Raw genomic sequence first — 14,514 nt, 5'->3', positions numbered from 1 at the left:
CCAGATGACAGGAGTCCTGAATGTCAAGTAGTACAGCCTTTATCCTGCAGCTAAAGAGAGCTGCGGGAAAGGAATGACAGTGTAAAAGTGTTTCATAGCAGGAGTTTAAACTCACAGTCTGTGTGTTCGATCAAGAACCCTCAGCTGGGGTTGGTTTAATCTGTGGAGTTTAAAAAAGCTGAGTACTTCTGGACAAGGCGTGGAAACCTTCTTCCTATCACGCTACAGCTAACTCATTTCACTGACTTCCAATACCTGACTGGCTCCTTGGGTACCAGCTTGAGACCCCAAGTTTATAGAGTGCTAACATAAGACCCATTTGGAGGGGAGAAGATGAAACAAGGGACCGGGAAACTTATTAAGTAACTACTGCAAAAGTCCAGGAAGAGGCAGTACAAATATAAATTAAAAGAGTGATGAAAAAGGAAAAGAAAAAGAGCTTTGTGCAAGAGACATGGCAATCAAGAGAAGCATTAATTAATTAGAAAATGTAGAGGTCATGATAAAAACAAAAGGCAAGGACGAGACCGTTTGGAAAACAGGTAATTCCTGGGTTTTCCTTTGGGGGCTCTTTAGATATCTACATAAATTCTGGGCCAACCATTGCTCCTAAAACCTCTTACGTTATTGGAAAACTGCATTTCTTCTATTGTAAGGAGGCTGGACTTCCCCTGCTCCTCTCAAAAGAGCCATTCTGGGCAGAACAACCATGATTGCTGTTTCTAAGACCCTCTTTTGTTCTGGATCCATACAGCAGCTACCAATGTGATTTCATATGCAACTACTGCTTAGTGCTAGCCCCCCATCTTCACTTGGGCAAAGAATCCCACAGCAGCTAGTCGTAAAGTAACTTCCCTGATCCCAGTGATCTAGCCAAGAACTACCTCACTTAATAGGCAACAGGGAAGAAAACTCACAGCTTCGATTAGATACCTTCTCTAAAGGCAAACCCAGGAGCAATCTGGGTTGTCATTTTTCTCCCCACTAGACACTGTGACCTTAGGTCCTCCCCTGTATTTTGCTTCATGTGATACAAGCAGGTCTGAAAACATTTAAGTAAATGTTGCTAATCTAGACAGAGGGCAAGGAACATGAGTTGTTCTCTCCCAGATTAAAAGCTTTCTTTTTTTTTTTTTTTTTTTTTTTGAGACGGAGTCTCACTCTACAGCCCAGGCTGGAGTGCAGTGGTGCAATCTTGGCTCACTGCAAGCTCCACCTCCCGGGTTCACGCCATACTCCTGCCTCAGCCTCCCGAGTAGCTGGGACTACAGGCGCCCGCCACCAGGCCCGGCTAATTTTTTGTATTTTTAGTAGAGACGGGGTTTCACTGTGTTAGTCAGGATGGTCTCCATCTCCTGACCTCGTGATCCGCCCGCCTTGGCCTCCCAAAGTGCTGGGATTACAGGCGTGAGCCACCGTGCCCGGCCAGATTAAAAGCTTTCTGAAGACCCAAGCAGTAACACAGGGCTTCTTCCTCAGATTTTAGAAATAATGAAATTATTTCTAAAAACAAAAATCACTTGAATCTGAAACACTTAATATATTTTTCTGAACATATGACATTTCTGCAAGTAGATTATAAATGTAGATGTTAATGAAGAAAAATGAATGATTTATCTCCACACAGCATATCACATTGCTAAAATCTCCTCACAAGGGGACCTCTGAATTACATACTATGATTATTTTCAATGTTCAACAATACATTAACTTTCCTAAAATGTATCCAACATTCAATTTCAACCTCACTTGTTCAGAAAACAGCTACCTCATCTCTATGCGTGTAACAGTCTGCAGAAGCTGAGTGTGCACCCCGTGGGTCGTCCTGCCACTTTGAGTTTGCATGGCACATTTCGTTCAAGTTTTGATGCTAGGAGCTCCCTCTGAGTCTCAGGCTACAGGAGGAACAGCTGAAGAGTTTAAAGAGAAGATAATGCAACTCTTCCAGGCTCCAGAACCAAGCAAACACATGATTTATTTGCACGATCAGGTTCCCGAGTAAAGGGGTTTGGGTTCTGACATTAACATCATCACGTCAGCGTATGGGTATTATAATACAATTTCAGCCTTTGCCAAAAACTATGGGATGTTCACATTCAGCAAAAGGACAACACACTTGGTGCCAGACGACTGTTAGATTGCAGGCTTCATCTGCATAAAAATCCTTACCTGTATTTTTAGTCACTGCATCTGTAATGTGGCCCTCACAGAGAAGTCACTCAATAAAAATTACAGAATGAGAGAATAAACGAGTAAATCTTTCCAGTGTGTTGTCTGACACTGCACGTGATAATTTTTTTTCTTAAAAATCTATGAAAGGCCCGGGCGCGGTGGCTCACGCTTGTAATCCCAGCACTTTGGGAGGCTGAGGCGGGCGGATCACGAGGTCAGGAGATCGAGACCACGGTGAAACCCCGTCTCTACTAAAAATACAAAAAATTAGCCAGGCGCGGTGGCGGGCGCCTGTAGTCCCAGCTACTTGGAGAGGCTGAGGCAGGAGAATGGCGTGAACCCGGGGGGCGGAGCTGGCAGAGAGCCCCGAAAGCGCCCCACTGCACTCCAACCGGGGAAACCGAGAGAGACCCCCTTTCAAAAAAAAAAAAAAAAAAATCTATGAAAGGAGGATAAAATTTTTGATGCTTTTTAAAAACAGCATACAGTATAAACTATACTTTTGATGATAATGTGTCATGCTATTTTTCACGTAAGAAAATAGCAATACTTCAGATATTAAGCTACCACTTTACATAGCAAATTAATGGGTTTGAAAAAGCTTTCCAAACCTAGACAAGTTCCCTTTATACATGTCACTATATAAATAGTATAGACATTTTTAGTTCTCTATGACATTTTGTGTAAATTATTTCATTTGATGTGATGAATCCAACTGTTCAAAGCAACACAACAAAACGAGTGCTTGCACTGGGCTGGCAATGATGATCAAAACCAAGTTCCACTGGAGCCAAGGCTGGGCAATACAAGAGTGGCAAGAAAATGAAAGCAGACCGACAAGAGAAAAGGGGAAAGCTGGCAAACAAAGAACAAACCGGCATGCTCTACCACAAACACAATGGTAGAAAGAGGGAAGTAAGAGAACCTGAGGGGGGACAAACGATAGGGAGATCTGGGAAAGCAAACAGAGAAGGACCACCTGCGATAGCACAGCAACGTGGAGGGGTGGAGGGGGCAGACTCATTGCCTCGGGGTTCCTAAGTGCACGAAAAATGCCGTTCATAATTACTTGGTTATTAAGAGATCATGTTCTATATCCTCTAATCACAAAAGGAAGGAAGCATAAAAAAATACTTCAAAAACAATTCCAGTAAAATTAGCCAAGTGTGACAGCAGAGATCCCCCAAAAGGCCAAGAACATCATCTGATTTCTCACTGTATCCTCAGCACCAAACACAGGGAAGACTCTTAATAAAATTTTACTGAAAGCACAAACAGAAAAAGTGTTTGAAGGCCAGGCGTGGTAGCTCACACGTGTAATCCCAGCACTTTGGGAGGCCGAGGCAGGTGGATTACTTGAGGCCAGGAGTTGAAGACCAGCCTGGCCAACATGGTGAAACCCCATCTCTACTAAAAATACAAAAAGTAGCAAGGCATGGTGGTACATGCCTGTAGTCCCAGCTACTCGACAGACTGAGGCACGAGAATCCCTTGAACCCAGGAGATGGAGGCTGCAGTGAGCTGAGATCGTGCTGCTGCACTCCAGCCTGGGCAACAGAGTGAGACTCTGTATCAAAAAAAAAAAAAAAAAAAAGTTTGAATTAAAATTTTATATGTTCAAATCTAAAATTAAAAGAAATTTTTAAAATAAAAATCCTAACTTTGCACTTATAAGCAAACCCACAATTGCCTGGATATTTTACTTAGTCCAAAACCTCATTGTTAAGGTATTAGAAAATATTAAGCATTAGTGATTTTTAGCATTGAAACTTTAAAAACTCCTTTCCTGACAGAGTTAGGCAGACTTTGTTAACCTATGCTTCTCAGAATAGAGAGGGTAGTAAGTATTCAGAAAGCAAATGTTTAACAATCTGCTTAGCATTGCCATAGAAAAGTAAATTAGTTTTGTTAGTCGTGTATATGTAGCTTTTGGGGTTCTTAAAATAACTTAATAGATCAATATAATCTTAGGAAAGGAGACCATTATGTATTAACTTAATAGAAAAGACAACTTTAAATACATATAATTTCCACTGTTAGCTGTTACCCAGTAGAAGTGACATTGTGTTTTGAGTCTGAGGAGGGAATATTCCATTTAGTTGTAATACACAACATTAATTTAACAATCTGCCACCTTAAAATACTTTTTCCCCAATATAAACAATTCTTTTATTTATTAGAAATAGGATGACTCAGTTGCGTACAATTTTAAATTTAGTGATGTGGGGAAAAATAATTTGGGAAAGGGATGTTGATTAATTGTAGGCTTTGGAAATACATGTCAATAGATGATTGAAATATACAGGAGAAATGCTACAGATCTTTGATACATCCATGACAAGACCCTTGTGCATCTTCAACACAGCTGAGTAGGGAGGAGGTTGAAGATAAAGGTTACCAAAACTCAAAGAATTTCTCTGGAGGAGACATCTGGCAAACTAGATGATAGAAATTTATCCAGCCAAACAGCTTTCAGGCAGAAGCAAAAATTGAAATTCCAGAAGTTCCTATTATCCCCTCAAATATGAGTTACTGGGGAAAGATAGTTCTAAAAAGGCACACCATATGATTATCACTGTGTAACTAGTCAAATGTTGAAATGGAGGAAAACGTTTTATAAGGTGGGCAAGACAACAGGAGCACTCTGATCCTTCTTCACAGTTTATACCTAAAAAGGTAAAATTAGACCACATGGGTTCTCCCTTTACAGTCAACTTCATTATTGGCATGAAAAAGGGCAGTCAGATAATGGTAACTTTTTTGATATTACAGCTAAGATTTGAATATGGGTATATAAGCTTTGTGTTGTTAACTTCCTGTACCAGAGATTTAGTTAAAATGTACAAGAGAATGAATACCGGATTAAGTGCTTTACCATTAGCTCTAATTTTTTAAAAAACTATTTTTAACATTGTGGAAAAATATGTATTACATGAAACTGCCATTTTAACTCTTTGTACATATACAATTTAGTGGCATTCATTACAATCAAAACGTGCACCATCACCACCATCTATTTCCAACATTTTTCATTGCCACAAATGGAAATTCTGTGCCTATTAAGCAATATTAAATAATTTTGTTAAGCAAAAACTAAGAAAAAAATCAACGGTCTGTAGAGAATTAACTGCAAATGGCAACCAAGCTGTCTGGTTAAAGTAAGAGAATGAACAGTAAGCCAAGTGCTTTACTATTCTATCTAATTTTGGCAAGAAAAAAATTAGAAAGAAAACTCATTGTTTACAGAGAATTGACTATAAATGGCAATAAAGAGAGCTAGTAATATAACAGTTATAATTACCTTAGCAAGCTTTTCACAGTCTTCTCTTTTCACATAGATTTTATTGTCTACTTTGGCTTTGTTACTTTTTCATTTTCCCCCTTATTTTTTTTATCAATGATAATGCTGATTTAGAATACAATGAGTACAAATGGGACTTAAAAGTGAACTTGGGGGGGAAAATGGTGAAGAAAAGGAAAGTCAGCTAGTATCCTAATTTTCAGAGAAGAAAACAGGCTTACAGAGGTAAAAGGTAACTCCAACAAGCTGTTAACTACCTGGTAGGATTGCACTGGAACTAAGGCAATCGAATTCTGCTCTACCATAGCAGGCCGCCTTCGTGAGGGTGCTGTAGTTCGGATATGGCTTTTATCTTTTCTTTTTCCAAACTTTTTTTTTGTATTATCAAACAGTGAAAAATGGTCATTTTTCCTTAATCTCTTTTTTCCACTTGATATAAGGTTAAAAATTAATCTAGTACCTCTTACATTTTAAAATGTTCCCTCTATTCTTTAGACTATTTTAAAAGATTAAAAAAATATATTAACAAGAGGAAGAAACAGTAAGTACATATCATATTTTATCTGCTAGATGTATGAGAAGAAAAATGAGACTTCCTTATTAGAATGTGACTACTCTGGTTTTGATTCCAATTTCTGGAACTGCCACATAACAGTCAGGACTATAAAAAATGGATATATACAATAACGCTCACTCTAGCTGAAGGCATGCACTAGAACATCTTGTAGTATGAACATTCTAATGATTAAAAGTCATTTTATTCAATACATACAAATGTAAAAACTACTAATAATTAAAAGCTTACGTTAACTAGAATTTTCCCTCATGTTTGAGACAAGGGAAAACTTACAAAAACAAGGCAATATTTAATACATATATATGTTTTTTAAATGCCATTTTACTTTTAATTGTACTTCATCTCTGATTTACCTCTGCAATCTCTATCCTCTTGGCCAGATCATCAAGAGAAAGACAGCTCTCATCAGAAGGCAGATTCTCCTGGAGACTATAGGATGCTTCTTCAGGAGAGAGATCTTGAAGGAGATCGGAGTCGTCGTCTTGGTTATCTTCATAGGAAAGGGAATCTTCAGTATCTTTTAAACATCCTTCTAAAAGGCTGTTCAAATAGTCTTCTGTTTCGTTGTTGAGTTGGTCATCTTTATCTCCCTTTTCCTCTGGGGCCATACACACCTCTGGAAGCAGTGTGCCTAAGTCAGATATTTGATTATTTCCACAGAGCACATTCTCAGAGCCGTCTGAGTCAGCCTGCGCCTGTGGTGATTTTCCATCACTGTCCGTAAGATCAGGCTGCTGCAGCTCATTTAATTCATTGTTTTCAAGTTGGTCTGTGGGCAACGCCTCAGAAGCATCCCGAAGTGGCAGACGGAGTTCTTTCCTCTGAGCCTGTGAATATTTACCCTCAGAAATCAATGCAGGAGGTATACGGTCACAGCCTGGTAAAATCAACGGCTCTGTCGCTGACTTGCTGGAAAGAAACACCATAGGGTCTTCAGCAATGCCCTCTATTCTGGCCACATCCTGGCAGGCCTCTGTTTGAGCCAGCTGCAAGCGCCTGTCATCCTCACAAGCATCCTCAGGAGAGTCTGGCCCAGATGGGCTCCCTGCTGTCTCCGAGGACTGGGTGTGGAGCGCTAACGTGGCTTCAGCGCTGCAGAGCAGCTCCTCCACGTGGTCCTTTCCTGCAGTTACTGAAAGGCTTGGGGAATCTGCCTGCCCGTCCATCTGATGGCAGCAGGGACTGCTCCCCAGGGGCTCCTCTGTATGTTGGCTTTCTTTATTTGACTCTGTGCCAGAACAAGTTTTACTCTCTAAAGATGAAGAAAAATAAATTGTTAAAAATTCAAAACAACACTTTGTATGGGAAGGAAAAGAAGGGACATATGAATATGTGTAATACAACAATATTCTAACCCTTTCAAATGGAAATTCTATCTGTTGCATAATAGTGTCTTTAGGTAGAGGAAATACCTAAAATATTCAGTAAATAATCCTTATACATAACAGGGATTATTCAAAAGCATGTGAGTATGAATAAATCACTTAGTCCTCATTAAAATCAACAAAGTCATTTTCAAAGCTTTAAAAGATATTCTGAACTTTATTAAACTTTTACATTAAAATGAAGTTACAAAAATTATTTTCAGCACATTTAAGGCATGGTGTATTGGGCCGGGCACAGTGGCCACGCCTGTAATCCCAGCACTTTGGGAGGCCGAGGTGGGCAGATCACCTGAGGTCGGGAATTCGAAACCAGCCTGACCAACATGGAGAAACCCCGTCTCTACTAAAAATACAAAATTAGCTGGGCGTGGTGGCACGTGCCTGTAATCCCAGCTACTCAGGAGGCTGAGGCAAGAGAATTGCTTGAACCCAGGAGGCGGAGGCTGCGGTGACCTGAGATCACGCCATTGCACTCCAGCCTGGGCAACAAGAGCAAAACTGTGTCTCAAAAACAAACAAACAAACAAACAAAAAAAGACATGGTGTATTAAGTAAATATTTTTACATGATGAACCTCAGTAACACATTAATCATTTTAAATGTAAGAAAAGTAGTATTGGTCTGGTTTACTAAGATTAAAGGAACAAACTCGGTTCTCTTCAAATTTATAATTTGACCATAATACCACTAATAAATGTGTTTGCAAATTACTTGCAACTTCTTCTTTTTTTTTTTTTTTTTTTTTTTGGGACAGTCTCGCTCTGTTGCCCAGGCTGGAGTGCAGTGGCGCGATCTCGGCTCACTGCAAGCTCCGCCTCCCGGGTTCACGCCATTCTCCTGCCTCAGCCTCCAGAGCAGCTGGGACTACAGGCACCCGCCACCATGCCCGGCTAATTTTTTGTATTTTTTTTTAGTAGAGATGGGGTTTCACCGTGTTAGCCAGGATGGTCTCAATCTCCTGACCTCGTGAACCGCCCACCTTGGCCTCCCAAAGTGCTGGGATTACAGGCATGAGCCACCGCACCCGGCAAAATGAGACTATTTAATAGCTTATAAGTGACTGAAAAGGTACAGAATCAGTCTGAGGTGCCATTCTATGAGTAGGAGGTGGGGTGGTGGACAGCAGCTATGCCACGAAATGGAACCACTTAAAGTATGGTATCTAATGAACTGAGATACCACTTAAGTGATAAGTAATAAAGACTATCTATGGATACAATGTATTATTTACAAAATAGCCTGAAAATGGTTGCTTCATCCCATTATTTAGAAATACTACAGAAAATGGGGAAAAAAACTCCACCATAATTTTGGAAAAGGCAAGAGTTCCAAACTACATTCGAAGAGTCACCTACATTGTTGACATTTCTCTTTAAAACAGTTTGGTGAAACTGGAGCAACATGTCTTTCCCCAGAATTTAGTCCATACTCCCTCATAGGGTTATTCCTGGGACATCTGGATTGTTGAAGCCTTTGATAATCCATACAATGTACTTAGTAGAAGCAGGCTGCATTCCATTGGAAATGGGAAGGCCCAGGTTCTAGCTCTGAATCAAAGCACCAAGCAAGTGACCGAAACTTGGTACCTCAGTTTCCCCATCTGTACCACATGACTCAAAGCAGAGGCCAAGCAGGAGGAGGTGCTGGGCAGCAACCATGCTAAGTAAGTCTCAAACTCAAACGCACAGCCTGTAATAGCACTTTTCCCAATGTGCTCAACACAGAGACATGTTCACACCCAAACTGGGCGGCTTTGTGATATTTTTCCTCCTTTAAGATTGTTATGAAGCTCATTTTACTGTGATTTCTAATATAAAAATGACTGGAAAAGACGGAAGAACAGAGTCTAGTAGGACTGACCCAAGGCAACATCTCCAGCTTGTCTCAGAAGTGAAAAGGAGATAAGGTAAGATTTGAAAGAATAAAAATATACTTTGTAAAGAGTAAAAGGCTGGCCGGGCACGGTGGCTCATGCCTGTAATTCCAGGACTTTGTGGGGCTGAGGTGAGAGGATTGCTTGAGCTCAGGACTTCCAGACCAGCCTGAGCAACATAGTGAGACCTCCATACCCACAAAAATTTTTAAAAATTAACTGGGGCGCCGTGGTGTGTGCCTATAATCTCAGCTATTGGGGAGACTGAGGTGGGAGGATTACTTGAGCCCAGGAGACCACTGCAGTGAGCCGTGATGGTGCCACTGCACTCCAGCCTGGGCAACAGTGTGAGACCCTGTCTCAAAAAAAAAAAAAGGGGGGAGGAAAAAGGGCAAAAGGCTAATTATGACATCATCATCATCATCATATCACTTCAGGGCAACTCATCCAAAACACCTGATACTTCCTCTCCAATATCAGGGCTCTCAGGCCCAGGAACATCAAGCCTAGAAATATACATTAACAGTAAAATTAGATATCAAGGGAAAAAAAACCCTAAAACATATTTATTTATTTTTATTTTCTAAAGCTTTTATAATGAGCAACATGCCAAACATTTAGAAGAAAGCCTCTTAAAATCTTTTGACATAAGGCACAAGGTGGTATGAAATACATCATAAATGCTTTAGAAATGTATATATACAAACTAAAGTATATCATATGTTAGTAAACAGAAAAAGGGAGAAATTAAATTGCTATAAATTATCAAGATACAGAGTTTTAAATATCTAAATTTACAGAACAAATTTCTGGTAAAGTATATACAATAACTGTTGGTTTTTAAACAGAAAACAATGTATGAATGTACCAACACCAATTCTATTTCAGAGCATTTTGTACAATCTTTTCTTATTCTGTTAGATATATATAACCACCTACTGAAAACATAAGAATTTTATGTTTTTATAAGAACTTAGATTTTATGGTATCTACTAATAGAGGTCTAAAATGTGGAGCTACATAACATAAAGTCTTGTTTTGCTATTTTTCTAGGAGTGGCATATGTACAAAAATGTAAGTGCAAAAAAAAAAAAAGATCCTTGGCAGCAATTCAGATGTAACACTTGTGAAAGATCAGAGGCGGCAGGCGTCTTTTACGTCGCTCCCCAGCTGAAGTTAAAAACATACCTGACTCTTTGGTAGCAGCTCTTCCTTCCTCTGGATCTTCAGATGCTACGAACTGTGTAGAGCATTTCCTTTCCTGGGACTTCTCCACAGCTGCTCTCTAAAAAGTTTAAAACAAGAAAACCCAACTTTTGGGGAAACTGTTGCGTTAAACTAGGAAGCTGAAAATAACTTGGGAAAGGTTTCTTCCTTTTCCAAAATAGTCCATACAACAGACATATGACACAAACATTTTTCCTAGAAATATATTCAAAAGAAACAATCTCTTACCTTATGTTTGGACAAAAGAGGACTGTAGAAAAAAAGACAGAAAAAAGAATTTTAAAAAAATTACAGCAGCAATACGTTTCCAAACAAATGTCACTGAAATGGCTATAAAAAAATACAGCTTCTCTGGATTCTAATATTAGCACAGAACATTTCCACGGCTGAAACATTACCACTGGCTCACATAGTTCAAAGTGCAGCTATATCATATGTTAATCTCCTTAGATGGCCAATTACTATTGGAAACCCCCAAAGAAGCAACAAATGCTATACTCCAGAAGAAAAAAAAAAAAGAATGCTAACCTTTTGCTAATAAATAAAGACAATTTCACATACACATATTTAAAAAATTTCAGTTTATGTCATTTTAGTCTAAAATAGATTATGGTTGAAGATAATTTTGTTGGAATTCTCCATGGAAACAGATAACAAAAAGTATAAATATTAAATGTTAGGGAATACCCAAGATAACAGAATGTACATATCCATTAAAGGCACACACAAAAATGCTCATCGCCACTTTATTCATAATATTCACAAAACAAGAAACATCCTAAATGTCTACTAATAATAGAATGAATAAATTGCTGCATCGTCATCCAAGAAATCTGTACTGCAATAAAACAGAGCAAACCACTGTTACATGCAACAACATGGAACGAGACATACTGATGGGTGCAAGAATCTAGACATAAAAATCTATATTCTGCATGATCCCATTTATATAAAATTACAGGACAGGCAAATACATTGTTATAGAGCCCAGATAGTGGTTATTATTGGGGGCGGGTATGAAGTTGGTAGGTGCATGAGGGAGCCTTCTGAAGGGCTGGAATGTTCCATATCTTGTGCCTTGCTCAGAGTGGTAGTCACATAGACATATATGTTTATGCAAAAATTCATCAAGCTTGTACACTTTATGTGTAACTTGAAAATATTTTTAAATATTAAAAAATTTAAAAGCAATGATATGGGGGGAATTATCCAAATTTTGAAGCATAAAGACACCATGCTCATGTCATGTTCAATAAATATTTGTTAGTGAGTTCTTTATCTGCTGCATGAGCTATGCAACAGTTACCTGGCACTGTCTCATTATTAACAGAGCTTTAGTTTACTCTCCATGATTGTGAGAGAAAAGGAGAAAAAGTTATCCATAGAATGGAAAGTCTTTTAGCCTTTGTATTGAGAATTCATGTTCTAAATTCCAGAAATTTGCACTAGTTTAAACACTATTGTGTCCCTTTGTCCTCAGAAATCTGGATCTCTGAATAAGGAATTTTTTTTTAAAAAGTAAGTGCCTTACTATTATTATTATTTAGTTTAAAAAATCCAACTCCTTGATACAATTCAAGCAACTGAAAATTACCTGGTAGATGCAGCTTTTCTTCTGCAAGATTTTGGTTAGCTACTGTATTCTATTTGCTTTCCAGCATCAGACTACTCCTAAAAATGTTATGTTTTTACTACAACACACAAACATTAGCGAGTAGAATCGAAAGCCCTAATACACAATTCTGTCCATCTGAACTGCTCATCTCTTAACCAAAAAGAGATCAAAATCAGAAGTTATATTTTTAAATATCTAATCAGAAGAATCTTTTGACCCTACGTAAAGCTGACCTTTTACTGAGTTCAGTGTAAGAAACTCAACAAAAACTGAGAAAGGAACGTAATAAATGAAAGATACTCCCCGGGGCCTGAAAGCTTGGGGGGATGAATAACTCCTCCCTCCTCAGGCCCAGTCCCAAGGTGCAAGGCCACTTGTGCGCCAAGTGCACATCAGTGAGATAGCAGAAGCAGGAAGAGGGCTGGCCGGAAGACATACACCCCTGAGGATGGAGAGATTGGCCATCCAGGTACCACATAGCAGTTACATCAGACAGGGACACTTCCTGTTTACAGGAGACCATAAAACTTCGGCCCCATCCTCATGTGGGGCTGATGCCATTTTAGGCCTCAGCCCGTCTATACCCAGGTGCTCATTAAAACAGTGTGTTGCTCCACACCGCTTTGTGCTGTTGGTTGGTGCACTCTCGGGATTTGAACAAATACTAGAGCCTTGCACCTGGTGCCGAAACCCGGGCCCTTGCTCACCACCTCTGTACCTTATTCCTAACTGTCCACTCTCCTTCAATATGTTGATGATCTGCTCCTGTGTAGCCCCTCTCAAAAAGACTGCAATGCCCATACTATCTCTCTTTTAAATGTCCTGGCAGACTGGGGGTAGTGGGTCTCCCCTAAGAAAGCAGAATTATGCACCCCCTCAGTCACCTACCTAGGCCTAGCTCTTACCCTGCAAACCCGAGGGCTCACAACCGACTGCATACCCCTCCTCCAGTCCCTTCCACCTCCGCAAACTAAGCAAAAAATTCTCTCTTTTCTAGGACTAGCGGGATATTTTAGGCTCTGGGTTCCTTCCTTCGCTCTACTTGCCAAACCATTATACTAAGCTACTAAAGGCCCTCTCCATAAGCCTTTAAACCCCCACAGCCGATTACCCAACCTTTCCGTCTGCTCCAGAAGGCTCTCACCTCAGCCCCCATCCTCACTCTCCCAGACCTCACCAAACCTTCCTCCCTCTATCCCGATGAACGGCGTGGAGTTGCACTACGTGTTCTAACCCAGTCTAAGGGACCTGCCCTCCAGATTGTTGCCTACCTCTCTAAACAGCTGGCAACCACAGTTCTCGGATGGCTTGCCTGTCTCCAAGCACTGGTGGCAGCTGCTGTCCTCACCCTTGAAAGCCTAAAACTATCCCTTCATGCCAACCTAGCAGTTTATTCAATCCATAACATCAAAGACATGCTAGCTCACTGCAGTGTACTAAGTCTCATGTCTGCCCCATGGCTCCTTCAACTGTATGCTCTATTCATAGAAACTCCCCAAATCACCATGCTAACCAGCTCCCATTTAAACCTGGCCATGCTCTTACCTGAAGCCACTACCTCCCAAGACCCTGCACACTTCTGTGTGGACACCGTTCAAACCTTTCTTATATCTTTTCCAAACCTAACACATCAACCCCTTCCAGATGCCTCATTTACTTGGTTTGTAGATGGCAGCTCCTTCCTACATCAAGGACGCCGACATGCTGGCTATGCTATAATGTCACCCGCCCACACTATTGAAACCAATCTGCTCCCCCTAGGAACCACCTCCCAAAAGGCTGAACTGATCACCCTCACTCGAGCTCTCACTCGAGCAGCTGGACAACAAATGAACATATATTCAGATTCTTGTTATGTGTTCCACAGAGTGTGCTCACATGTCCATCTGGAAAGAAGGGGGCTTCCTAACTGCAAACAACACTCCTGTCATAAACGGCTCTCTCATCGGCAAGCTCCTTCAGGCTGCCTGGCTCCCGCAGAAAGCTGCCGTCATTCAATGCAGGGGCCACCAAACCCCAGACAATCCTATACGGGCTGGAAATGCGCTAGCAGACCAGGTGGCCAAACAAGTAGCCCTACAACCGTGCAAGGCCAGTTTCTGTCCCTGTCCTTGTTCTTTCCTCCTTACTCCTCAGAAGAAAAGGAGGACTTCCAGGTCCAGAACCTCCAAAAGCAAGGACCGTGGTACATCAAGGAAGGGCGCTTCTTGCTCTTCTTCATGCTCAAAGAATGCCTATCCTCCAAAGCCTCCACAACTCTTTCCATGTCGGCTACAAACCTCTCTTGCAACTTCTCCGCCCTATTCTCACTTGTCCTCACCTTTCCAGCCGTGTTCTTAGAGATCCCCCAGTCCTGCTCTATCT

General features: G+C 40.6%; 1 protein-coding gene across 7 annotated transcripts in view; it reads right to left on the bottom strand.

The window, feature by feature from the left end:
* The window catches only part of CNST (consortin, connexin sorting protein), a 111,578-nt gene that overhangs the window by 14,208 nt on the left and 82,856 nt on the right, over nt 1-14,514 (bottom strand). For all 7 annotated transcript variants that reach the window (XR_009210700.1, XR_009210701.1, XR_009210703.1 and 4 more), the window contains exons 7-9: nt 10,764-10,785; nt 10,497-10,593; nt 6,404-7,302 (exon numbers count right to left, since the gene is read on the bottom strand). Coding sequence is in view for 3 of the 7 variants with exons in the window: in XM_032136235.2 (XP_031992126.1) it covers nt 6,404-7,302; nt 10,497-10,593; nt 10,764-10,785 (1,018 nt within the window). In the remaining 4 variants the exon portion in view is untranslated. The remainder of the gene's footprint in view (nt 1-6,403; nt 7,303-10,496; nt 10,594-10,763; nt 10,786-14,514) is intronic.

Source organism: Hylobates moloch, unplaced genomic scaffold, assembly GCF_009828535.3.
Source record: "Hylobates moloch isolate HMO894 unplaced genomic scaffold, HMol_V3 SCAFFOLD_18, whole genome shotgun sequence".
NCBI classification, from domain to species: domain Eukaryota; kingdom Metazoa; phylum Chordata; class Mammalia; order Primates; family Hylobatidae; genus Hylobates; species Hylobates moloch.
This window is presented reverse-complemented; position numbering and strand designations above follow the sequence as displayed.